This window comes from Neophocaena asiaeorientalis, unplaced genomic scaffold (assembly GCF_003031525.2).
Source record: "Neophocaena asiaeorientalis asiaeorientalis breed wild unplaced genomic scaffold, Neophocaena_asiaeorientalis_V1.1 scaffold454, whole genome shotgun sequence".
Taxonomy (NCBI): Eukaryota; Metazoa; Chordata; class Mammalia; order Artiodactyla; family Phocoenidae; genus Neophocaena; species Neophocaena asiaeorientalis.
Window position 1 is genome coordinate 132874 of NW_020173722.1, and position 25562 is coordinate 158435.

General features: G+C 47.4%; 1 protein-coding gene across 1 annotated transcript in view; it reads left to right on the forward strand.

Moving 5' to 3' along the window:
• Nucleotides 1-528: 528 nt before the first annotated feature.
• HK2 (hexokinase 2) overlaps nucleotides 529-25562 on the forward strand; it is a 60828-nt gene continuing 35794 nt past the window's right edge. The window contains exons 1-2 of the mRNA XM_024750664.1: nucleotides 529-591; nucleotides 19721-19883. Of these exons, the coding sequence (XP_024606432.1) occupies nucleotides 529-591; nucleotides 19721-19883 (226 nt within the window). The remainder of the gene's footprint in view (nucleotides 592-19720; nucleotides 19884-25562) is intronic.

Here is a 25562-nt window from a genome sequence, read left to right on the forward strand (position 1 = left end):
CACACCCTCCCCGTGCAGCCAATGGGCGTGCGTGCGTCACTGACCCGGCGGCCCGCGAGCCGGCAACCCCTCAATAAGCCACATTGTTGCACGAAACTCCAGCGCAGGAGTCCCGGACCGCCGCTAGCACCAGCGTGTCACCGAGCCGAGAAGATCCGCTGGCGAGAGCAGCGCGCGTGTGAGCCGGAGAGGTCCTGTCGCCCTAGTGGAGCCAAGCTGCTATTCTTCTCAAGTTGAGCCTTAGTGATTCTGTGGCTGAAGTTAGTACCTTGACAGTGGGGGCATCCCAGCACGTCGCTGGGAGTGATTCTTGGTCCTTCAGCAGTTGTGACTATCAAAACCTGTTTTTAGAGTCCCGAAACTCTCCAGCTGGGCGCGCCATCGTGTGCCTTCTTTGTGTACCTCCCGGACTCATCGCTCCCAACCGGGCCTCCAAGCCCGGACAAAGCGGTCAGACCGCGCCGCCCTCCTCCCCCGCAAGCGCTCCAGCCTCGGTTTCCCATCTCGGCGCTGTCGGGCCGCAGCAGGATGATCGCCTCGCATCTGCTCGCCTACTTCTTTACGGAGCTCAACCATGACCAAGTGCAGAAGGTAAGTAAGAACGGGCGGGGGCGGCTGGCTCGCCTGACAACATTGCTTTGTCCCCGGCCCTCTCTCCGGGGTCCCGGCCGGCTGGGACTCTCCTCTTAGACCCTGCGGGGACCCGCTTCCTTCCCATTCCGGGCCGCGGACGCGGAAAATATCAGCGCGGCGGGGAAAGTCCTGGGCTGGAGGAGCCACGTCCGCTAAGCACGGGCAGACGTGTGCGCGCGTGCGAGGCTCCGGGGCTCGCGCACCGCGCGGCTCTCCCTCTCTGCGGCCCTGCGCGCGCTCGCGCTTTTTTTTTTTTGGAGGGGCGGGCCACCCGGCACGTAGTCTTTGACTGCTGGGCCCACGTGGGAGGAGCCCCCCTTTCGCTGCCTGAGTTCCGGCCAGAGCACGTGGGGAGAATCGTGGCGGGGGGGAGTGAGTTGGGGGAAGGCTCCGCTGCCGCGCGGGGTTGCCTGGGTTCCACCCGCGCTAAAGGACCACATTTTGGGGACCTACGATTCCCCCTAGCGTTCCTCACGGCCTTGCGGAGGTGGGCTTGGGGAGAAGACCACGCGGGAAGAAGCTGTGAAAGGGTCAGAGAAACTCCGCCCGCCGCACCCCTTCCCCGGAACTGAGGCGCCCGGAACTGTGGCTCCGCGAGGGGCGTACGGCCCCCCCCCCCCACGCCCATTCCCAGCGCCTGCCTCGGTGCCGCCCTGCCTTGAGTACCCCATCTTCGGGCCCGCCCCCAAATGGGGGGTGGACTTTGGATGTTACTTCTGGTGTACCTAAAAGTTTCTCCGAGAGGACCAACACCCCCTTTTCCCCTCTTTGCCGTCTTCCTGGAGAGTTTTGTCCTTCTGAAAACGAGCTTTTCCCTGTCGTGAGCCCTGACCTGTCTGCCCACTTCTGTCTCAGCAGCACCCCGCCTAAGTCCGAGCTCTTGCTCGGGCCAGGTCTTTTACGTAAGACAAAGCCTCTGGCCCCGCCGGGGAGCCTCGCTCTCTGTGCCTCTGGGTATGGAGAGTGGGTGGGGCTAGGCTGGGCCCCAGGCGCTCTCTGGGGAGAATTGAGTTTCTGAAACGCTCGGGATTTCGGGATTGGCTCCTGGTCCTGGGCCTCAGCTAGGACTTGAGACGAGAGGGTGGGCTGGGGCGGGGGTGGAGGGTGTCCAGATCTGTGAGTCAATGACAGAGCGTTGCTCAATTACATACTTGAAATTTCTGTATCTCAATGGGAACACATTTTTGGGCAAATGTTTTGACGTTATCTTTATGTGGGGCGACCTGCTCATACTCCCATTCTGGAGATCCTGAGAGCACAGGAGAGGAAGGTGGGTTGCCATCACAGTGTTTTCAAAGCCGTGGCAGATGAACCCCAAAATACCATGACATTACTTAGCCTCAGACTGGAGTAGGGAGCAGAGGGCCGCTGGTTTAGTTGAGTTTTAGTCTGCTTGTAAGTGGCTGTTACTTTCTAACTCAATCCTGGGATAAGGCTCTGCTCTGCACTTTAATTCAGTTTATTTAAGAACGTGTCTGTGATCCGGCAGGACCTTGGCAACTTCGTTGGACTTCTTTGCCCAAGAAGTGAGTTAACCCTTGTGACAGTCATCTCTTGGCAAGTCCTAGAATACAAAGCTGGAGGACCATGAATTCAGGAGAGGTCTTCTCAGTTGGTTGAATATTACCCCAGGACATTTAAATTTACTCACCCCCTGTCCAGAGGAAGGAACCTAGGACCACAAATTTACCCTCCCCGAAACCAGAGGATGGAGGCTAGGACTGGAACCTTCCTGGCCTGGAATGGGGAGGGGTCATAGCTTTAGTCCCAAACTGGAAAGAGAATTAACCAGGGTATGTAGAAATGAGTTCTAATCTCTGTTTTGTGGTTTATTAACCACAGGACTCTGAGCAAGTCACTTTGCTTCTTTGGACCGCCAATTTCTTTTTGTAAAACAGGGATGACAACAGCAACCTCCTTCACTTTAGGGAGTTGTGATGATTAAGCACAGCAATGTGAAAAGGTCTTTCTTGTAGTCTTCTCTACATTTGCAGCCTGTCAAGTGTCTCAGGGACACTTGGGTGTATTTCCTCCAAATTACCAGTGGGGGCAGAATTGAGTCAGGCCTTAACTCAGCAGGTGTGGAAGCTGGGACTTGGCCTCCCAGTTTAGGTGAGCAAAGCTGCCTGTTTCCAGCAGCAGTTAGGAAATAGAGAATCAGAGAGAATATTATGGAAGGATCTTTTAAAGTTGCTACTATATACTTTTTTTTTTTTTTTTTTTTTTTTTTTTGCGGTACGCGGGCCTCTCACTGTTGTGGCCTCTCCCGTTGCGGAGCACAGGCTCCGGACGCGCAGGCTCAGCGGCCATGGCTCACGGGCCCAGCCGCTCCGTGGCACGTGGGATCTTCCCGGACCGGGGCACGAACCCGCGTCCCCTGCATCGGCAGGCGGACTCTCAACCGCTGCGCCACCAGGGAAGCCCTAAAGTTGCTACTAGAAGGAAGAATTAGGAGAGAAGGTTGAAGCTTTAGTTTTACAGTCTTTTGAAAAGGCCTTGATTTGAACTCTTCTGAAATCCCTATTATTTTACATAATCTGGGTTGTAGTCTGAGGCAGGGAAAGTTTAGGTTCACCTGCCCAAAACTAGCCCCATCAGGATCACTTGTCCCCTGATAGACAAGCCTAGTGTTTTGTGCTGATTGACACTTTGAAACTCAAGAGCAAACACATATAGCATTTACTGTGTACCAGATGGTTTTAAGCTCTTTACATATGTTAGCTTATTAACATTCATAACAACCATGAAGTAGATACTGTTATCAGCATCCCTGTTTTACTGGTAAGGAGCCAAGGCACAGAGTGACTTGTTCAAGGTCACTAGCTTTTTTGTAAAGGCTGGAAATTGAAGCCATGCATTTGGGCTCCAGAGGCCCATGCTCTTGACCACACCCCCTGCCTCTGGGACCATCAGAAGACCCCATCCTGGCCCGTGTCTGTGTTCACTCTTGGATGCTGGCAGCACCCTCACCCAGCATGTCCAGAAATGCAGGTAGCTCTTCTCTTGGTCAGATTAGTGGCACCAGTACCCTCTGATTATTCTGACTGGGAGCCCTGGACCCATTTCACTGACTTTCCTTTCTGATTGCTTTACCTTGGTCAGCTGGTCTCTGGGTTACTTCAGAGGCCTCCTAGGGTTTGTTTCCAGTCTCTTTCTGGAGCCAGACTGGATCATTTCAGAAGACTGTGTACTATAACTTATATGTGGAATCTAATATGACACAAATGAACTTATTTATGAAACAGAAACAGACTCACAGACATAGAAAACAAACTAATGGTTACCAAAGGGGAAAGGGGGTGGGGGAAGAATACGTTAGGAGTTTGGGATTAGCAGATACAAACTACTATATATAAAATAGATAAACAGGGGCTTCCCTGGTGGCGCAGTGGTTGAGAGTCCAATATATGTGTGTGTGTGTATAACTGAATCACTTTACTGTATACCAGAAACTAAGGCAACATTGTAAATCAAATATATTTCAAAAAAAAAAAAGACTGCATACTGATTGCTCCCTGACCCCACCCCCCACCTCAGCCTCATCTTCTCTATCTGCATTCCCGAAGACTTGAATCACCATTCCTCTAAATGTCACACCTGGTCACCATTCCATCATACACTGGAGTTGGTAGTTACAGGGCAGGGAGAATCCTAGCTGTTCACCTTTATAGCCAGTTTATGGCCACTGGTGAGGTGTTCAGTGAGTCCAAGAATGAAGGAGTGGACCTTCCTGGGAGAAGAAGCGGAGCAAGGGCTGCAGGAAGTGGAAGAGGGTGAGAGGCAGCTGGGGGGGGGGTGGTGCTGGTACTGGGTTGAAGGGGTGGGTATCCAAGGGTGGGGGGACTCTTGGAGGGAAAGACAGTGAGCTGTTCCCTCACCAAGGCCTGAGGCTTGGTGTGAGACTGATCCTGAGGGGAAAGGGAGGTGGGGAGAGAGAGGGGGAGAGAGAAAAAGGATGTTTACTGTCCTCCAGCAATCAAGGGTTTTTGTCCTGTCTGGAGAGTTAGAGGATTCTTTTAATTAATTGAGCTTTAAATAGTATACAAGATACAGGATTTTTGTCTCTTAAGCATGAGAATCAGGATTAACCGTGGAAGTGAAATGAAGTATACATGCCTTCCTTTAGCCATTAACCGATTATTTTAACACACACAGACTGGTGACATACAATCTTGGAATATAGATAGTTCACTTGGGCTCTTTACTACATTAGTGAGGGGTAGCTTTCAACTCTGGAGTTAATGAGAGGGGAGAATATCTTGGAAGCAGAAAGATTCAACAGAACCCCCAAGAGATAAGAGTTTAATGTTTTTTGAGAACCTACTGTGGGTATAGTTACTATGTGGGAAATTGAGACTAAGACACCTTTCAGCTGTCTGGTGAGATGAGGCTCTAGAAATAGATACTTTACATCCACTAAAGGGTCATGGCAGTCATTCTCATGGGATGCGGAATTAGGGACCTCAAGGGAATCTCAACTGATATTTTTTGAGCACCTACTATGTGCCATTAATCTTCAGATAGGGGATGAAAGTATGGGAGTAAAGTACTGATTAAAACCTTAGTAAGATTATTTTTGGCTGAGTTAACTGACATTGACAGGTACAATTTGCCTCATTTGTTCAACTTAGTATCTTAGTACCAAGTCCCTTTCCTGCTCCGAAGACAATTGATGGTAGCAGGAATATTTTGTAGCTTTTACTAATCATCCATTTGTTTTGTATTGTCAAATTTCTATTTCAGAGAGCGGCCAAGAAGCTCTTTTTTCTTTACCCCTGAATGAATTAAAATTCTCTCTGAGGCTCCTCAGACAAAGCCGACATTTTTTTTTTTTAACATCACTTTTCAAAGTTGAACTTTTCTAGCACCCTGAGGAGTTTGAGGGCAGCTAGGGACCCTTTTCCAGGGAGACTCAAAACAACACAAACCACAACAGTTTTCTCAAAATCTGGCAGCCGTAGTAAGGAGATCTGATGTACTAAAAGAGCTCAGGAACCCCAGAAAACTGGCTTCCTTTTTTCAGATACTTCCGGTTTAAAAGGTGGCTCTTGATAACTGGTTCCTCATTATCACTGTTGAGTTTTGAAGTCAGCAAGTTTGGTTTGTTTTCCAACACTGTGTGCCGTCTGTCTTTGACTTTCAAAAGTAGTGGGGGTGGAGGTGTGGCAAATCAAATCGCGGAGTTCGCTGGCTGCGACTTAACATCTCACACCATAGATCACAGGTAGCTGTTCCTGTTTACCTCTAAAGCAGGTCTCTCAACCTCGGTGCTATTGACATTTTGGGCTGGGTAATCTTGTGAGGGGCTACCCAGCCTATCATAAAGAGCAAGAGTTTTTACCCTACCCCAATTTACAGGGGCGAAGCCTGTGGTTTTTTGTTGTTGTTTGTTTTTAACTACTCCTTTAGAGCGGTGGTTTTCAACTATTAGTGATTTCATCCCCCAGGTGGACTTTGGTGGTGTCTGAAGACATTTTTGGTCATCACAGGCAGGTGGATGAAGACGTGTCATTGCATCTAGTAAGCAGAGGCAAGGGATAATGCTAAACATCCTACAATGCCCAGGACAGCCCCCCTGCCAAAAAAAAAAAAAAAAGACTTTTCTAACCCCAGATATCTATAGGTTGAGAAACTGCATCAGAAGAACATGGTCTATCCCCCATTCCAGTATTATAGTGCATTGCTAATGGTCATACAGCTACTTAGTAGTAGCTGCAACTAGGACCATAGTTCTTAGCTCTCAGTGTGCCATGTCATGGGATAGTCATGGTGGGGAGTGGCCTTTTACAAAAGATGAATTTAAGGTGAGGTCTGCAGACCACAGTAGTTAGCAGATGTCCATGACCCCTGGCTGAAGTGTGGGTTACCTGAGTAACTTTTTCTGTTTTCAGCCAGAGAAATGTGGGCAAGGTAAGCACTCCAGGAAGCCAGTGGGAGAGAAGTTTGCTCAGCTGACTCCAGGAGAACCTCACCCTGGCTGTTGCTGGGGTTTCTCTGAAAGCCAGGCATTTTCCGGGCTTCTGAACAAGGCAGGCATGTGAGTTGGTGGAACTCCTATCTCAGGAAGCAGAGGGAAGGGGCCGTTGGTACCCACTGAGGGACAGTCCAGCAGTCACTGGGAGAGGATGTGTGCTGAGAAGTAGAGCCAGGCTCACTGGGGTGGAATCCTGGCTCACCACAAACCAGCTGTGTGAACCTGGGCCAGTTATTTAACCTCTCTAGGCCTCAGTTTCTTCCATTTGTAAAATGCAGAGTGGATAACACCTTAATAGGGTCTTTGTAAGGATTTAAGAGAGAGTGAATATATGTGGAGTTCTTAGAGCTGTGCCTGCTACATAGTCAACACTTTATGTGTCAAATATTAGTACATAGAGATAGACACACTCTCAGATACCTGACTGCGCTATCCATCTGGGCAGAAGCAAAAGAGGCCCCGCTTCTTTTTTCCTAAGGACTTTTAGGGCATATGGTGGCCCACTTATATTCTCTGTCTTAACGTTGGATTAGAGCAGAGGACAGGGCAGACAGAAGGATGGAAAGTTCCTAAAGCTGAGAAATAAGGAAGCTTCCTCACTGCTGCATACAACTTCTAAAACCTTCTCTTTTCTGGGCATAGGAGACCCATTTTTGAGCTCTTCCTCTAACTTGCTTTCCTTCTGGTCTTCTGGGGATACAGCATTCCCATTGGGTGGAGGGGGGAGTCTCTGGGTTGCCTGGGGCATTTTGGTACACCTCAGCTTGAAGCGTCCTCCTTGGGAAGTCATGAGAGACAAAGCTGCACTGAATAGTCACAGCATTTGTTCAACCCCTTTTCCCTGTAGAAGTCTAGTCCGCTCCCTGTCGGTACCTCCCCTGGAGGGCAGAATCACAGAGGCTCCAATGGCAGTTGCTGAGGCCACTTACGCTGAAATTGGCCAATGAGATGCTTGCCCACACTTCCTCACATCTGCCCCAGACTCTGGCTTCCCACTGGGGGAACCACTTGAGGTCCCTGTGCTGTTGAGTCACAGGACCGGGTCATGGTAGGTTTCAGTCCCACTGACCCCTGGAGTTTCAATGAAGGGAACAGTCATTCTCACATTTTCTGGCACATTGAATGGAGAGTCCCTGGCCATCTTGGTTCTCAGCAGAGAGCTCTTTGCCCCTCATGTGTAGACTCTGGGCTGTCTAGTGTGGCCCCTTCTGACACTGAGGTGCTTGGGGTTCTTGACAAAGCCGGAGAGGACCCTCAGTGTGGAACCCACACTCTACTCCCCCCATCCCTGTACAGCCTTTGTCTTGTCCAAACTTGGTTGGGAGTCTTGGCCTTGTTTCCATGGGAGCAGGAGCTAGACAATCTCCTTTTCCTTGAAGTGCCATGCTTTTTGCACTTTTGTCTGTGGATCTCTAAGCAATTCCTTAATAGTCCTTCCCTGGAGAGTGAGTCAGACCTGGGAACCCTCGGTGCCCATCCTCCTCACCCAGCCTTCCTGCCTCTTCTCACCTTCAGCTCAGCATCCCTGCCCTGGAGGCCTGGAGATGGTCTATGTTCTTGGAAGGCCTTGTTCCCAACCTCTTCCTTCTGGCAACACCATATTGTCTGATAAAGGAATGAAACCAGATAAGCCATTGGACAGCTTTGATTTGGGCTGAGTAAGGGCATTTGAAGCTGTCACTTTTCCTTTTTCCCATTTGAGGGACAAAAGTTCCTCCTGCTTCCTCCCATATTTTCCTGTCTCAACCCCTTCTAATGAAGCCTTCCAGCCATGTCCCACCGGTCCTCTTTTCCCCTCAATTCCCAAAGGTCTTAAATTAACAAACATGTACACCACTCACGAAGTGCCGGGCTCTGTCTGTGAGCTCTACTACAACTCAGGTCACCCTCAGGCAGCCCTCCAGGGTAGACATTATTACCTTTTATTCAGAAGAAGACACCAAGGCACAGAAAGGGACAGTACCTTGCTCAAGGGCAAGCCAGAATTCAAACCCAGGCAGTATGATTCCAGAGCCCAGGCACTTAGCCCCAGTGTGGGGCTGCCTGGGACAACTGGAGATAGCCAGTTGTCTTTCAGTTTCATGGGGTTATCAGTCCGGGGTCAGCTGGGAAGGGACCTTTGAGATCATCTCGTCCAAGCCCTTTATTTTGCAGTTGAGGAAACCAGGTGCCATGTACTAAGGGACCAGCCAAGAACCCAGTTTCTCCACCATTTCCTGAAAGGAAACCCAGATTCCTTTCAGCACCATTGGCATAGAATGGGCTCTTCTCATCATTCAGGTGTGGGCTCCCTGAGAACCATGAGCAGGATTTGATTTGTGGCCTGTACCTAAGGTGACCCTATAATTTATTGTCCAAACCGGGCCACTTTTGAGAGTAAAAGGAGACACTGTTAACAGTTATGCCACTACCACAGTGTAAACATTGTCCTGGGCAACCTGGGATATATGGTTGCCCTGCTTATGGTGGGTGTGTCTGGGGTGGGTAGAGCAGACTGGGAAGGTCTGGGGCTGGACATGGTACAAAGAGACAGACCCAAAGTGGTTTGGTCCAGCAGGTGGACAGTTGGCAGCAGACAAGAGTGGGGAGTTCAGATGCCCCTCTGGGCATATGGGCTCAGGGGCCGACTCTGGTCCCCGACATGGGGCTGGCCAGGGGAGGCAGAGGTTGACCCCTAGGGGATCTGGGGTACTGGCCAGGGCAGCTAGGTAGATGGAGAGGAAACTCTGCTGCTGCCAGGATCACCTGCAGTGTGGGCCCAGGCCTGAAGTAAAAGGCCAGGCTCTGAGCACCTGGGCAGTCTGCAGTAGCCAGCTCTTCCCCTTTACCCAAGTTACTCTCTCACTCCTCTCCTCGGCGTTTCTGTCACCCCTTGACGTCACCATAACAAATATGTCTTGAGCATCTACTGTATCTCAGTACTGAGAGAGCTCTGGCATCACAAATATGAAGTTGGGAACGTGTAGTCAGTGCCTTTTAGTCCTCTGGGACCAGTGAGAGCAAGAGACACAAGTGTCAAAAGTGTGTTAGTATAACCAGCTGGGAACTCGGGGGAGGTATTTGGGGAGAGGCCGTTTGTACTGGGCCCTGAAGGACAAGTGGGAGTTTGTTAGGCCAGAGTAGGAGAACATTCTAGGCGTGGGGTCAACACATACGTTTAACCTTTTCAAGACAAAAAACTCCTCAGAATTGTACTGATGTATGTGATTTAAGTGATTGTAAATCTGTCTTTTATTATAGTGAAAGAAACTGCTTACTCTCTGTCCTTACTCCTTCAGTTTATAATAACTTGTGGACCTATTTGCCTCCCACCAATAGACTGGACACTTGCAGGCAGAAGGGTCTTCTTTATCCCGATATCCTCAGCGCCTGGCGCTGGCACACCCAATTTAGTGCTCAATCATTATGTGCGGGCGAATGGGGACATATTATTCCTTTGCACTGCTGCCCCATAGTCTGAGGATAGGAGGGTCCCGGGACAGGCGTCCCAAATGCCTGTCTCCTGGACCCCAGACAGGTGCGCTACTGCCTGAGGTCTGTCTGGCTGTAACTCGATGCAGCCCAAGAACTGGAAGAACAGGAAACCCTGTGACTCACGGTGCAACAGGATCCTGGGGGAGTGGCCTGTAAGCCTCCGCAGTGAGCTCCACACTCACCCTGCGCTGCTCCAGCCCTGTGAGTACGCAGTGCGTCAGCTGGAATCTCCCTGAGGTGGCGCGCCGCCCTAGTGGGGGTCCGCCTTGTCCCATCTGAAAAAAGTGTCGAGGCAGATCTGTCACTTCGTTAGCTGCGTTTCAGAGAACAGGAGCCTTAAAGAATCTAGGATCTGCTGTGTCTTTTCCTCCCCAACTCATCCTTTTTTTTTTTTTTAAATCTTATCGGAAACATCTGGCCTTGGCTTGGCAACATTACAGGATAAACTTGCTGCTCTTTGCACAATCTTGGTCCTCCCAGGAGGAGTCTGTGAAGACATTATTATTAACGAGGCCACTGACAGCAGTTACCTAGCTTTCCCTGTGTGGGCACACCTATGCCCCAGGTTAGGGCACTCATCTGGCCACTGGATGTTATGGGTCCTGTCAGGGACTTTGGCCTGCGGTTTGGGGAAGCTTCCTCAAACCTTGGTTTCCTTGTCAAAGATTTGCAGTAAAACACTGGCAAAGGAATAATGGAAGATATGAAATTCTTTTGAAACTAAGTTGCAAGCATGGGTCAGCACATAGAGTCACTGGAAGGCTATGTATCGCTGCATTTAGGTTGTGGCTTTCCCCTCTGATTTGACCCCTTTGGCCAGACCATGTGAGTAGGTAGACTAGGGCCTAATCAGTGCCTTGTCCTTTTTCCTTCCTATGTTTTTAAATTGAAGTATAATTTATGTAGAGAACTGAACACACCAGGTAACTACCACCCAGATCCAGTAACAAATTATTACCAACAATAGCAGGTATACCCCCCACTAAATATAATCACTATCCTGACTTCTACCGGCAGAGATCTGTTTCTGTACTTACTATAAATGGACTCATACGATCTGTTCCTTTTTGTATCTGGCTTTTTTTACCCAACTTTATATTGTGAGATTCATCTATATATGTAGTTGCATGTGATGGTAAGTACTGCCTTCTCATTGCTGTATAGTACCCTGCCCCTGCCTCTCTAACCCTGTTTTGACTATAGTTGAATTAAAGCAGATGAGACTAGTCAAAGCCCTTCACTTCAAGAGGGTGTGGTTCTTCCTAAATTTCTTTCTAGGAGGCTAGGCTGGATCCTTGGAGTCTGGTCTACTATATATATATATATATATATATACACATATACACACACACATATATATATAATATACATATATATTATATATATAATATATATATATACACCTGATTGTATCTTTAGGACAAAAACACGAGTGCTAGGAAAGCTAAAATTCAGTCAGTTGGTCTGCTTGAGGTCCAGAATCAGCTAAAATGTAGGAATTAGCTGGAGCTCATTCAGCACCTCCTGGAGAGAAGGTTCTAGGTACTAAATCAGAAATACCCAAAGACGGGCTTCCTTGGTGGCGCAGTGGTTGAGAGTCCGCCTGCCGATGCAGGGGACACGGGTTCGTGCCCCGGTCCGGGAAGATCCCACATGCCACGGAGCGGCTGCACCCGTGAGCCATGGCCGCTGAGCCTGCTCGTCCGGAGCCTGTGCTCCGCAACGGGAGAGGCCACAGCAGTGAGAGGCCCGTGTACTGCGAAAGAAAAAAAAAGAAATACCCAAAGACTGGAGAAAGAAGTCCAGCAGTGCAATAGTGCCTCTGGATGTTCCTGTGTCCTTGGCTCTGACTATGCTTATGGAGTTGCTGTCTTATCTAGTTTGGTCACTTGAATTCACCCTTCTACCAGGAGGGTGGGTTCTGTAGGGATGACTGATGAGCATTTGCTCGATTATGTATTATTTATTTTCTGCCTACTTATTAAAAGAATTAGGTGATATGGGTGATATGGTTCAGCTTTCACTGAAAGGACTTCTAGAATAAGAGTCATGGAACAGGCAGAAATGATTAGCAAAAAACTTAGTTCATTAAAGTCGAGTACAGAGCCCTGAGCTTCCTGATAGTCAAGGCAAAAAGGACAGCTCTCCTTTTTTAAAATAAATTTATTTATTTATTTTTGACTGCTTTGGGTCTTCATTGCTGTGCGCAGGCTTTCCTTTAGTTGCGGCAAGTGGGAGCCACTCTTCTTTGCGGTGTGTGGGCTTCAGTAGTTGTGGCACATGGGCCCAGCAGTTATGGCTCTCTGACTCTAGAGCGCAGGCTCAGCAGTTCTGGTGCACGGACTTAGTTGCTCTGAAGCATGTGGGATCTTCCCAGACCAGGGCTCGAACCTGCAACCCCTGCCTTAGGCAGGTGGATTCCCAACCACTGCGCCACCAGGGAAGCCCAGGACAGCTCTCCTTGAGTCAGTTGTTTTAATTTCATTGGCCTGTAGCAGGAAGCACAGTGACTCTGGGCAGCCAGACTTTCTCCTGACACTAAACCCTACAGAGAATTGACTGATCAGTGAACAACACAGCAACTTTACACAGTGGGGTGATCTTTATGATTCTTCCTTCCCATGCTTAAAGGTGATAGGATTAAATCATACTAATATAGAGGCATTGCAAAAGGGAGCTAATGCAATGTAGTGAGGTGAGTGGCTTTCTGGTTCTAAAGTTCATAACCTCCTTCTAGGATCTTGGGCTTGCCCACACCTTCTGAGCCTTTTCACATGATCTCCCTACTGTCTCCACGTCAACATACATCCAGTGACATTTATGTTGGATATGTATGTTCTTAGCCCGGAAGAACTCTCCCCTGAATGCCAGTCTCACAGGCCACTTGCTCATACATGTGACACTTCCCATGGGCTGCTTTGCATTGTTCTTGCCTTTCTTATCTCCTAAGACCCATCCCTCCATTCATTTCAGAGACATTTATTGAGTCTATAATGAGTTGAGCCCTGTGCTATCTCGTAAAGTCCTAGAGAACAGGAATCCTGATTTCTTAAAAAAATTTTAAAAACATTTGTGTGTGTGTGTGTGTGTGTGTGTGTGTGTGTAAGTTGACCCTTGAACAATATGGGTTTGAGCTGTATGGATCCACTTATATGTGGATTGTTTTCAATAAATATATTCTATGGTACTACCATACTGCATGATTTGCGGTTGGTTGGATGCGTAACTATGTATAAGGAGTGCCGACTGTGGATTTTCCACTGTGTGAGGGTTGGCACTCCAACCCCTGTGTAGTTCAAGGGTCAACTGTATATATATTTAAAGTGTACAATTCAGTGGCATTAAGTACATTCACATACAACTATCACCACTATCCATCTCCACAACTGATTTCTTTTTAAATTATGCTCCTGTATACTACAGTGCTTTGCATGTAATTGGTTTTCAACATAGGCTGTAAAATGAGAGAATCTGGGGTCAGCGATTCAGGGGTTGTATGATAGGAATCTTACAGATTTAGATGTTGAAATTTAAGGTTTCTTCTATACTTTCCTTTGAGACCTCTTAAGGTATTCAAGGTAGGATTTATAGCAGTTTATATAACAAAGTCTCAACGTTGGAATATTGTTTTCTGGATGTAAGTAGTTTGATCAGGACCATTTTCCCACTGGGACCAGATAGGGTGTCCTCACAATCCAGGGAAGGTCACTAGCCATTCAACTGAAATTGGCCTGCAAGATGATATAGGCCCTTGGGGATGATTGGGGGTAGGATTTATCATTTATTGTTTCTGACAATAGAGTAAGGGATCTGGGTGATCCCGATTCTAGTGTCAACTCTGTGACCTTAGTCAAGGCTGTTACCTCGACCTCAGTTTCTCTGAGGTTCCTTTCTAGCTCTCACCTCCAGGGTTTCCTTTCTGGGCTTCCTCATACGAGGCTGGGGCTGTGTCTGCCACACCTGAGCCACTGCACTCTTTGAGGTGGAGCCTCTACAAGGGTGATCTTCTGCTTCCTCCATTCCTTGCATCATTGCTATGACACAGTTTCCCCTCTTTAGTGCTAGTCTGGAGGAAACTGTGGGCACTTAAGATGGGCTTTCCATTTGGAGTGTTATCTTATTTCATAAATAGTATGGGGTTAATTTTGTTGTTGAACATAAGTTCATGTGCCCGACAAACGGTGGGGCCAAATACACTGAAATGTTGGAGTTTGGAACAGAGAAAGGTTTGTTGCAAGGGCGATGCAGGGAGAACGGGTGGCTTGTGCTTAAAAGACTAGAACTCCCTTGATTGTTTTCAGGGAAAAGTTTTTATAGGCAAATTTTGGGGTGAGGGCTGCAAGGTATGTGACTTTCTTCTGATTGGTTGGTGGTAACTGGGCGGTGCTCCAGGAATCTTGTGCTGAGCCTTAAGTTCCCATCCTCTATCTGGATGGGGGCCTTAGTTCTTGCAGAAGAACTCAGGGATAATTGTTATGTGTATCCCTTGAGGAGGAACCAGGGCTCTGCTTTATCGCTTCACTATTGTTTCTTGACTGCTCCTCCTTTGTTTCTGCGTTCCCTCCCTTCCCTAGTTAGTAACTGTTTGAATCTGACCTTTAGAACTCTGCGAAAGTCTAGGAGGCTGAAGCCTTTTTCCCACAAACATGAACCAGGACTCGGAAAGGCTTTTGTACCTGGGAAGGCCCTAAAGGGTCCTGCTTGTTTCCAGTTTCTCTTTAGAACTTCTCCTGCCTGTACCCACAGTTCTGTAGAGGAGGCAGGCGTGGACTGGTACGTTATGGGAAGAAAGAAATTGACCAGAATTGCTCAATGAGGAAGTTCTAATCTCGAGATTGCTAAATAGATGTATCTAAAAGTACTATCTCTCTTTAGTCCCTTGTTTCTGGGTAGGCAAGTGGCCTTCCCATACCTCAGCCAGGCTTTGCTTCTGGCCTGCCTCTGTTTCCCCAGCCTGGAATGCCCCCTCCTTTCCTTCTTTATTCCTGATAGAGATTTAAAGAGGAGCAGCCCAGTGTGATAGGCCACACACCCACCGCAGAAAGAGAGGGAGCAATTTGGGGAACCAGCCCCTGTTTTGCTAACCCCAATATGACTAAATAGGGTTAAGAAATGTCCTTGATCCTCTGAGGGTGCCACTTGTCAGAGATGAGTCTGGGAGAAGAAGAGGAAAATGGGTAGCAAAAAAGGTTAGATAGATGGAGAGCTTTACATATGTCACCTCATTTATGCCAGCGACTCTGTTGTGAGCGCTAGTCCTCCCATTTTAGAGGGAGGAAACTGGGACTCAGACACCTATACAAATGCTAGAGCCAGGATTTGAACACTGACTTTTCTGATGCCACAGCCTGTACTTCACCACAACCAGCTACTAAATAAGGGTTGGCTTGAATGTTTCTACTTTGATAGTTTCCAACAACTGAAATTTGTTTTCAACAAGTACAAGGTTTGTCTCTCCAACTCCCAGCACCCAGGATCAACACAGGATTATTTCACACTTTAGCCTAATGTCTTAAGTAATGACTTTCAAAGATCCCAGGCCGAAAGTGGTAAAAATGACCTTGAGCAGTGTTGACCAGAACATAGCCCATCATTATTACATTATTGACATGGTGGATACCAGCCAAAGGAGAGGGGGAGATGTTTGAGCACCCAGACAGACCTAAAGGTGTCAGTTTGATTAGTCTGGAATAGATCTTTGGAATTCTTAGTGTGTCATTCTAATGTGTAGCCAAGTTTGGGAACTATTATCCCAAGTGGCAGAATAGAGAATAGATGGAAATTATCAGAAAGTAGATTTATGTCAGATTGAGGAAAAGCTTTCTAATAACTAGAGCTGACCAACAGTAGAAGCTAACCAACTTTGAGAAGTGGTGAGCCTGTCGTGCTTGGAAGCATTCAAACCTAGGCCTGATGACTATCGGGGTGAAAGGGACAAACTAGATAAACTCAAATGCTATGTTCAGTGGGATTTTGAACTCACATTACCCCAAGATCCCTTCTAAGAGTTAGTATTTTTTAGCCATAGTCTTACTATGCTGTTTACATTTGGTAACATTAACGACATTCTCCCATGACTTTGCTCATTCCTTGTGCTCCCTCCTTCCGGCTGCACTGTGAGTGAAAGTTGGAAGGATTATGCCAAGTTCATTTTCTTCCTTCCCAATCCAGGAAAAAGGTCTTTGTATGGAGACTGCTTCTTGTTTCTAACTTCGGCTTCCCTTGGCTACCCTTCACTCAACACAGCGGTTCTGACCAAGGCTAGGTGGGCCTCAGTGGTGTGTTTAGGAAGCTGTAACATCAGGTGATTAATCATCCTTTCCTGAGTGGCCCTAAGAAACTCAGGGAGGATACATCGTCATGCCCATCATCACGGCCCAAAGAGAAGAAGTTTGGGCCAAGGTGCTAGAGGTGCATTTTTCATAGCTGTCCCATATCCTTTCTCTTAGTCTCATCTGATGGAGAGGAAATCAAAGCACTGAGGTTATCCAAGAAACTACAGGGCAGAGAGCGCTCTCCCGCACTAAGAGGGTCCACAGGAAAGGTGACGGTGGTGGTCCTCAGGGCCTGGCTTTAGAGCCAGACACGTCAGTTTGAATCCTAGTTCTGACTCTCACCAAGTGACCTGTAAAACAGGGTTGTAGAAGTATGACAAAAGAACAAAGGAAGTCAAGTCAGTAAACCCATAGGATGGTTTCTGGCAGGTAAGAAATGCTTGGTAAATGTTTAGCTACTGTAACGATCATCGTCATCATCGTTGTCATCTGTCACTGAACACTGAAATATGATTATAATCTCTTGGGTAAAGGGCAACATGATTTGAGTAAAGTCTGACTGTTTTAACTTGTTAGGTTCTTTGAGAGTTAAGACTGGATTTCCAACAAGGCTTGTAGCAGTTTAAACATCAGAGTTAAATTAAGCATGGCTGCTGTAGAATTATGGCCATTCCACATTTGCTCTTTTGTGCTCGTGACCTCACACTCCAAAAGTGACAGTGCAGCCTCTTAACGAGGCAGTACAGGCTTTGCTTTCCCACACAGGAACTCTCTTGCTTCCTTTGCAACATCCGGAGCCATCCATGGAGGTGGGGGTGGGTGGCAGTGAGGCCTCTGGACCTCTCTTCTCTTTGGGAAAGTAGTAATGTGGAAGCTCCAACTTAGTCATGTGTCAAACTCATGATAATGTCCAGAGATATGTCTGCTGCCTTCTGATCTGCCAGGGCAGCCCCATGGGCCATGCCCTCCACCGTTTGCCCTTCATATCTGTGTAGTAGGATGACTGGAATAGAAGATGGCCTTTTAGTGGACATGGCCAGCCTGAATGTGCTGTAGTGCCATTTGGCCTGTATAGACCCTGCTGTAAAGCAGAGAGGGGCGTTCATCAAGCAGAGCAGACAAGAGCACAGATGAGCTGGGCTGCCCTGTCCAGTCCTGGCTTAGCTTTTTGCACCTGTGTGATTTTGGGCATGTTGCCTTTCCCTTTTGGCGGAATGGAGGAGATAACACTACCTACCTCACAGGGCTGTTATGAGGATGAAATGAGTTAATGGGTACAAAACCTTGAAAACAGGTTTTGCTGAAGGGTTTGCTGTTATTACTATTGCCTCTGAGGGCATCTCAGGCTGTACCTGGACGTGGCTTGGCATTAGCCTCTGGTCTGGTGGCTGGGACTTTGTATGCTAGCACTGAGATGCGTAAGCCATAATGTAGTGTTCCTGGGCCAGCCCAGGCATCATTGGGTTTGGAACAGGAGGCCTCTGGGGTGATTTAAGTTGCCTTGGGCTCAGAGTCTCCAGCAATTTGTCTCCCACTGCACCAACAGGGAGAGAACTTGTCTGAGGCTGTATGCTTTTTCCTCCTGGGAGCCTCAAATATCATTAGGGGGGAGGCCAGCCTCCTCAGGAGCACCCTGGCTCCCCAGGATTGTAGGAAGCCCAGATCAGTGACCCAGCTTGGGGTGGGGGCTGGTGCCCCACAGCCCTAGGAGGCTGAGGCAGACAGTGGGCTCAAGGCAATCGAGGTGCCAGGAGCCTGAAACCAGGAAACAGAATTGATGGTTGGAGTCGTCCTGGTTTAGACCAATGGAGTTAGGTGTCTGCTGTAGCTCTTTTAAAAAAGCTGGCAGCAAGGGAATTTGGGGAAATCCTCATTTCTGCAAATTTAAAACCCTGCATGACAAGCAGTGGTAGTGGTCATCAGCCAAGCTTTGCCCTTGGGAATCCTGGAGTTTTGAAGCTGGGAAGACCAGGGTCCCTTCTGGTCCCCCAGTCTGCTGATGAGGCTGGGAGTGCCAGGACCACCACCCTCATACCTTGAGGGCACAGCTGTGACCTGGTCCAAGGGTCCTGATTCTACTCCTACCCTTTGTGGCCAGCAGCCTTACCTGTCCTGGACACTGCTGCCGAGAACGGGGATGTTGTGGAAACTTGTGCGCCTCCTTGGATGGATTTCTATCAGACCTTTTCCTTTTAGGAGAAAACTGGGAATATCCATAGGCGGGGCAGATGAGAGCTTTCAAGAAGCAGACTGTCTGAGGGGGACTCCTGTTGTTTTTCCTTCTCCTGGTGTTAAATCTGGGAAAAGTTCTTGTAAATTTAGGTTGGAAGCAAGATAAACGAAATGACTAGGGAGAGCTGCCTCTGCCTCTGAGGATGGGGGAGGTTGCCTTACCATGTGTATCGAGCCTCTGTTAATGTGTCAGGCAGTGTGCTAGGCTCCAGGGATGCAAGCGCGAACAAATAGTCATGGTTCTTCTTGCCCTTGGTGCTTATGATTTGGACCCTAATAAATATGTATTTCCAAATTGGGGATGGTGTTGTGAAGGGAAAAGTCTGAGTTTGCAGAAAAAACAGTGAAGCCTGATTGTTTTATTAGGGACAGTAGAGAAGGCCTCCGTGCAGAGAGGCCTGAAGGTAAGGGATCCGCAGATGAGGAGCAGGGTGAGGATCTATGGGGCCTGCGTGAACAGTCTTCTAGGCAGGGAAGGGCAAGTTGGGTGAGTTGGGGGACTGAACCAAGGCTGATCTGCACAAGGAGTGCAGAGGCACACAGTAAGATGGGGAGTGGGAGAGGCCTGGCTATATAGGTAGGGCCTTGGAAGGATTTAGGGTTTGGCGCCAATGGGAAGTCACTGAAAGGCTTTAAGCAGGGGAATAGTAGTCTGTCTGGGGATGGAAAATGGATGGAAGAGGGAAAAGTATTGTAGAACCGGGGATTTTATTAGTCCAGGCAAGAAGCTATGGCCGCTTGGCCTGTGGTGAGGGGTAATAGGGTTGGCATGACTGGCCTTACGAGTGTGGGGGAGGACAAGAGATGAGGGCCAGTAATGAACCCCAGCTCCAGGGATGTTGTCATAGGCATTTAAACTCAACCTTTCTGAAAAGAACTCTTCTTTTCCCTAATTGGCCTTTCCCCTGGTCTTTAACATTCTCCAGAAATAAAATTTAATTTTAATTTGTAGTTTATTTATTTTTTAAAAGACAAGTCCTGTCATAGAGTCTGGTTAAATGGTCTTTAATAATAACCTTCCGTACATAACAGATTTTATCCTTTTGAGGAGCTGAGTGATGTTCCATGATGTAGATGCGTACCATAATTCATTTAACATATAGGTTGCTACTCTCATTTTCCTCTCTTTCAGGTTGACCAGTATCTCTACCACATGCGTCTTTCCGATGAGACCCTCCTGGAGATTGCTAAGCGGTTCCGCAAGGAGATGGAGAAAGGGCTTGGAGCTACCACCCACCCCACTGCTTCAGTAAAAATGCTGCCTACCTTTGTGAGGTCTACTCCAGATGGGACAGGTATTATACCCCTGGGAGAAGCCTCTGGGTGCTCCATTGCCTGGGAGAGATTTGGGTGACTTTGCCCAGGGACCGAAAGAACTATATACAACAGTGAAGGTTCTTTGGTTTCAAGCCTCAGAAGCCAACCCTTGTTAACTTAAGCATGCAGGGATTTGAATGGAAGTCCTGGCAGTCAAGGAGAAGTAAATCTTTGTCAGCCCTGCTGGGGTACTGCTGTCAACCATTTGTTTCCCATCCATGTGCTGAGAAAGGCTGTTTGGCTCAGTTTGGGATTTTACAGCTTCACAGAGATTGCACACAATGAAAGTGATGAATAACAAACGTGCCTAATATGGTCACGGCCATAGGCCATGTCAATCACTCTCCGGGCCCATCTAACTGGCACGTTCCACAGACTTGTTGGAGAAACAGTGTGGTATAGGTTGTTCTAGACTGTGTTTTGAACTCCATGAATAAAGACTACTAGAAGTCCAAATAAACTTGGAAGAATGTGAAAGAGACATGGTACACATTAAGGTATTAAAGGCTCTGAAACTGTGCAATTAGAACCTGTCAAGCTTTGTGTTATCCCCTCATTTGGATACAGAGTCTATTTCATGATGCACTGCCCAGCAGGTGATTGAATTAAACTGGAGAAAAGGGACATGATGGAGACTGAAGTTGGAAGGTGGGTTGGGGCTAGATTCAGAAGGCCTTGCATGCACACCTGAAACACTGAGTCTTTCTTCAGTAATAGGCATTGGGGAGTAACTGAAAGTTTTTGAGGGGTGTGAGCAGAAATGTATCGGTAATGCACATCATTAGCAGTTTATGCAGAGCGGGGGAGGAGGGTGGTGATGGGTGGATGGTAGAGCACAGGGCATGGCCCTGGTGGGGTGTAGTGGGCGGAGACCAGAGAGGATTCAAAGGTGATGCCAGGGTGTTGAGCCCCGCTGCCCAGGGGTGGCAACGTCCTCAGAGAAGGGAAGGGAACTAAGCTGTGCCAGCACTTTCACACAGTTTGTTTCATTTAATCCTCATGACAACCCTCCATTTTAGAGATGAGGTACCTCTGGGGCCACGAGGGGTGAAGGGTGTGGGATGGCTACCTATATATAGAGGGTGAGAGAAAGAGCTCGGGGGCGGCCGCCAGGTTGATGGAGGAACCAGGAAGCACAGAGTCTGAGAACCGGAGGGAGGACAGAAGTCCAAAGGGCTGGCTGGTTGCTGGTGAAGCATCTGTACCTGCTGAGAAACCCTGGGGAGGGGTGGGGGGGGCAAGGCACAGGACAGGGCTTGCTCGTTTGTACCACACGCCTTCAGTGTCTCCATCACGTCTGTGTCCCTGAGGCTTACTTGCGTGAGAGCCTTTGGGGACCCGTTCCTCTAACAAGATTTTGTACCTTTCTACAATTTCTAAAATAAGTATGTGTTTGCTAAAGCCTTGGAACCCAACGTTGAGGGTGTGACCTTGTTCAGGATTGTTCTGAGTGTGTGTGTCTCAGCCCTTCAAAGAGCTTCTTGAGGTGAGGGGCCTCCTCCAATTCTCGGATATCCCTCATGTGCCCTCTAGAATGGCACATTTACTATACCTACCACTCCCTCTGACTGGCAGCCACACCTGCTTTTACTGTTTTTATGACATTCTGTTAAATTTACTAGCTCCTTAAGACCAGGGACCTTGTCTTTGTTTCAGGCACTAGCACTAAGCAAGTATCCTAAATATTTTCAAAATATATATTATGGGCTAACAGCTTTTCTGAGCATCTACATGTAGTAACTTATTTACTTTTCAAAAAACCCTCTAGGGTAGGTACGAATTTTAAGTACTTTTTTTTTTTGTTTTTTTAAAGATGAGGAGTTGGGAGCCTGGATGGTCAGATAACTGGCCTAAGGTCATATAGCTAATGAGAAGCTGAGTCAGGATTCAAACTCATATATGCCAAACGCCAGGCATCAAGACTGAGCTTGATATATTATGTGTGTATGTGCACGTGTGAGCCTGTACAGTCAGCACCAGAGGACGCATATGCTCAGTGGAAATTTTTTGAAATGGGTTTGGGAGTGGATGTCTGGCCTGGATTATAGGCAGGTGAGTAAGTTTGTTGGGGAGAACTAGGTATGGGGCCAACTTTTTCTATTCTCATTGTTTTCCTGAGATTGGAGCATGGAGACCTCCCACTGCCTCTTAGAGTTTGCATCCGTTGCTGTATTGTGTGGTCATTAAGTCTCTTTCTCTGACCTCAGGCCAGAGTCCTTGGAGCCTGTCTTTGTCCCACCTCTACCCACAGTGGAGCAGCTGGCATGATTTTGGCTTCTATGCATTTGAGTTGCCTGGACTGAGGACAGGAGCCAGAGGCTGACTCCTGTAGGCTGCTTCAACCAGGGCTCGAACCCGTGCCCCCTGCATTAGCAGGCAGATTCTCAACCACTGCGCCACCAGGGAAGCCCTGCCTGACCTTCTTTCCACACAGAAGCAGGGAGATTTTACATGACTTTTGTGATACCCAGAGTACCTCTTTATAACCTCAGATTCTACAGTGTAAACGGAGACAGTGTGTGAAAGGAATACTGTGTATTGGGATGTTTTATTTACTTAAGCAGAGCAGGTGCCCCCTAGAGTACTAGAGACCAGACTGTAGGAAATGGGGTCCCCAGCCCTTTCATTCCTCATTTGCTGGGGGGTCTGTGGGCCAGCTCCTCATCCCGGTTCTCTGGGACTCAGCCTTTTCTCCTTTGTAAAAATAAGAGGTAGATCCAGCAGTCCTGGTCTGTTCTACACATGTCCTGGAGCTAGTGTGTCAGTGTATTTACGCACAAAGTTCCTTGACTTACTGTAATGAGGGAAAAACCCTTTAATGTCCATCAGTTGGGCACTGGTCAATTAATGCAGAAAACAGTCCTCTGCAACCCATCATAAAGCATGAGATAGATTTATGTAAATTCATATTCTGTAAAATCACGTGTGTGATTTTACAGAATATATATATACACATATAAACTATATATGTGTGTACAGGTGTGTAAAGTCTCAAGGATACGTACTGAGCTATTGGTAGTGTTTCGCCAGGAGTGTGAGGTTGGCAGTGACTAGTTAAGTTGAAAATATATGTATATGACAACTAGCAATTCTACTTCCAGCTATACCTTGAACAGATTCCCATATGAACTCGAGGAGACACGTCTAAGAATGTTCATGGCAGTGCCGCTTATAATGACAGCATATTAGGAACAGTTTATAGACTGTGCATGTGAAGGAATACAATATAGCATGTCACAAAAATGACCATGTATAAATATGGATACATTTAAGAAACAAAGAGTGAAAAATTGCAGAAGGGCATGTACCTCATAGTAGTTGAATGTTATTTTAAAAAAACCTCTCCAAGTAATGCTATATGTTGCTCATGGACACACACACATCCTAAAATTGTTAGGATATAAGCTAGAAAATGTGTACCAGATACATGATAGGGGTTGCTTCTGGAGAGAGAGAAAGAAAATGGAACTGGGAGGGGAACATGAGGGAATATAATTGAAAGTGTTCAACATCAAGGTTTTGAGTTTTATATTTCGTTAGTTGGGCTGTGTGTTATGGAATGTGGCAGCGAGGACCAGTACCTCTTCACTAGATAAAGCCTGTCAAAAGTGAACATTCTTCTTTTTATTGGCACCCCAGTAAAGTGCTGAGAGGAGAAACGAGAGAGCAGTTGTGTGCAGGGACCACTGCCTTTCCCCTGGACGGGGTCACACAGCCTGTGAGGCTTTGCTAGGGCATCTGCTTGCCGGCCAAGGCCGCAGTCCCGGCACTGTTGTCGCTGTTGGTGACTGTGCTTCTCTTCTATAGAAGGCTAGAGGCCTTGCTCACGTGGTGCCTGCACCAGGCTAGCCTTCCTCAGAACCTTGCTCAGCCCTTTCCAGTGTTACTTTTTCATATCTGGGAAGTTAAACCTCAGATCTAAACCTCTGCTCTAAAGGGACTTAGTCAGTGGCTCTCTAACTTTTTTGGACTACATACTCACAGCAAGAAACACATACATATGAATGTTGATATACAACCAAAACAAGTTTCAGGAACTAATGTTTATTCTTGAATGTGACAGATCTATTATCTTCTTTTTTAAAAAAAATTCATTCATTCATTCTTGGCTGTGTTGGGTCTTCGTTGCTGCATGCAGGCTTTCTCTAGTTGCGGCGCATGGGGGCTACTCTTCGTTGCGGTGTGCGGGCTTCTCGCTGCAGTGGCTTCTTTTGTGGAGCACGGGCTCTAGGCGTGTGGGCTTCAGTAGTTGTGGCATGTGGGCTCAGTAGTTGTGGCTCGCGAGCTCCAGAGCTCAGGCTCAGTAGTTGTGGTGTACAGGATTAGTTGCTTTGCGGCATGTGGGATCTTCCGGGACCAGGGCTCGAACCTGTGTCTCCTGCATTGGCAGGCGGATTCTTAACCACTGCGCCACCAGGGAAGCCCCAGATCTATTATCTTCTATACTTTAAAACTGTCTCTAGTCAGGTCTCACTAATCTCTTTTTCAGCTTGCAGTGTGAAAGCCACTGTCAAATGCTCCTTACCCAGTTTTGTCCTGGTCAGACCTTGGTAAAATTGGCTATTTCTTGTCAGGGGTGAGAGGTGGTTTCAGGGCAGTGTGTGGTGAGGAGTGAAGATCAGAATTCTAGGTTTAAAAGGGTTTGAATTCAAGCTGTGTGCTTTAGAGCAGTTCATTTATGCCCTATTCCTCCATTTTCTCATTTGTAAAAAGAAGAAACATCAGAGGGTTGGCTCTCTGAGAATTAAGGGGGAATCGGTTATGTTACCTTCCCATGTGTGTTGTAAACCCAGTCCTATGCAGCCACGATGGCAAGACTCACAGCCAGCACCGATTTTACTGAGAGAGGGTGAGTGAATCTCCCCGGTCCTTTTGATTGGAGGGAGCAGGTGTGAGGGTTCATCCCCATCGTTGGAGGCCCTCCCTGCATTTTGGAGCAAGGACCAGGTTCCAGCTTTCATAAATCAGGTCTCAGCTATTTAATGGTAATCAAAGACCTGGTAGAGAATGTGGGAGAGACTTCAGGAAGTTTCAGGTCATTTGTTTATGATGGAGGCTTCCATTACACACATGAAATATGAACTTCCAAATTATGGTTTGAGTTCTCTGTGGAAGGAAGAGAATGTCAACAGTCAGAGCCCTGTGGGGGCTGATTTTAAAATATCTGTGCTTCGTAAACTGTGTGGACCATGCAGTGCAAAGAAACATAGTTGGCACAGATAAAAATGAAAATGTAAGTGGTTCAAGAATATCTTACTTAGGTAACTGAATTTGGTGTCAGCTGGTATGTATATAAAAAATGCTCCTTATTTGTTTTTTTCTCTAAGACAGTTTAAAAAAGTTAAAAGAATTGTATAATGAACATCCATATACAGACTACCTAGAGTCTACATTGATATTTTAACTAGATTTGTTTTATCACACTCCTCTATCCTTCCTCCCATCAGTCCCTCTTGTTTTATTTGAGGCATTGCTAAGTAGATTGCAGAAATCAGTTCCTTTCAACCCCAGAACTTCAGCAGGCCCATTATTAACCAGAGTTCAATCTTTGCTCTTTTTTCTTTTGATGTAAAATTTCGTACGAGATGCAAATCTTAAATATCATCTGATGAGTTGACAAATACATATACCTGTTTAATACAACCCCTATCAAGACA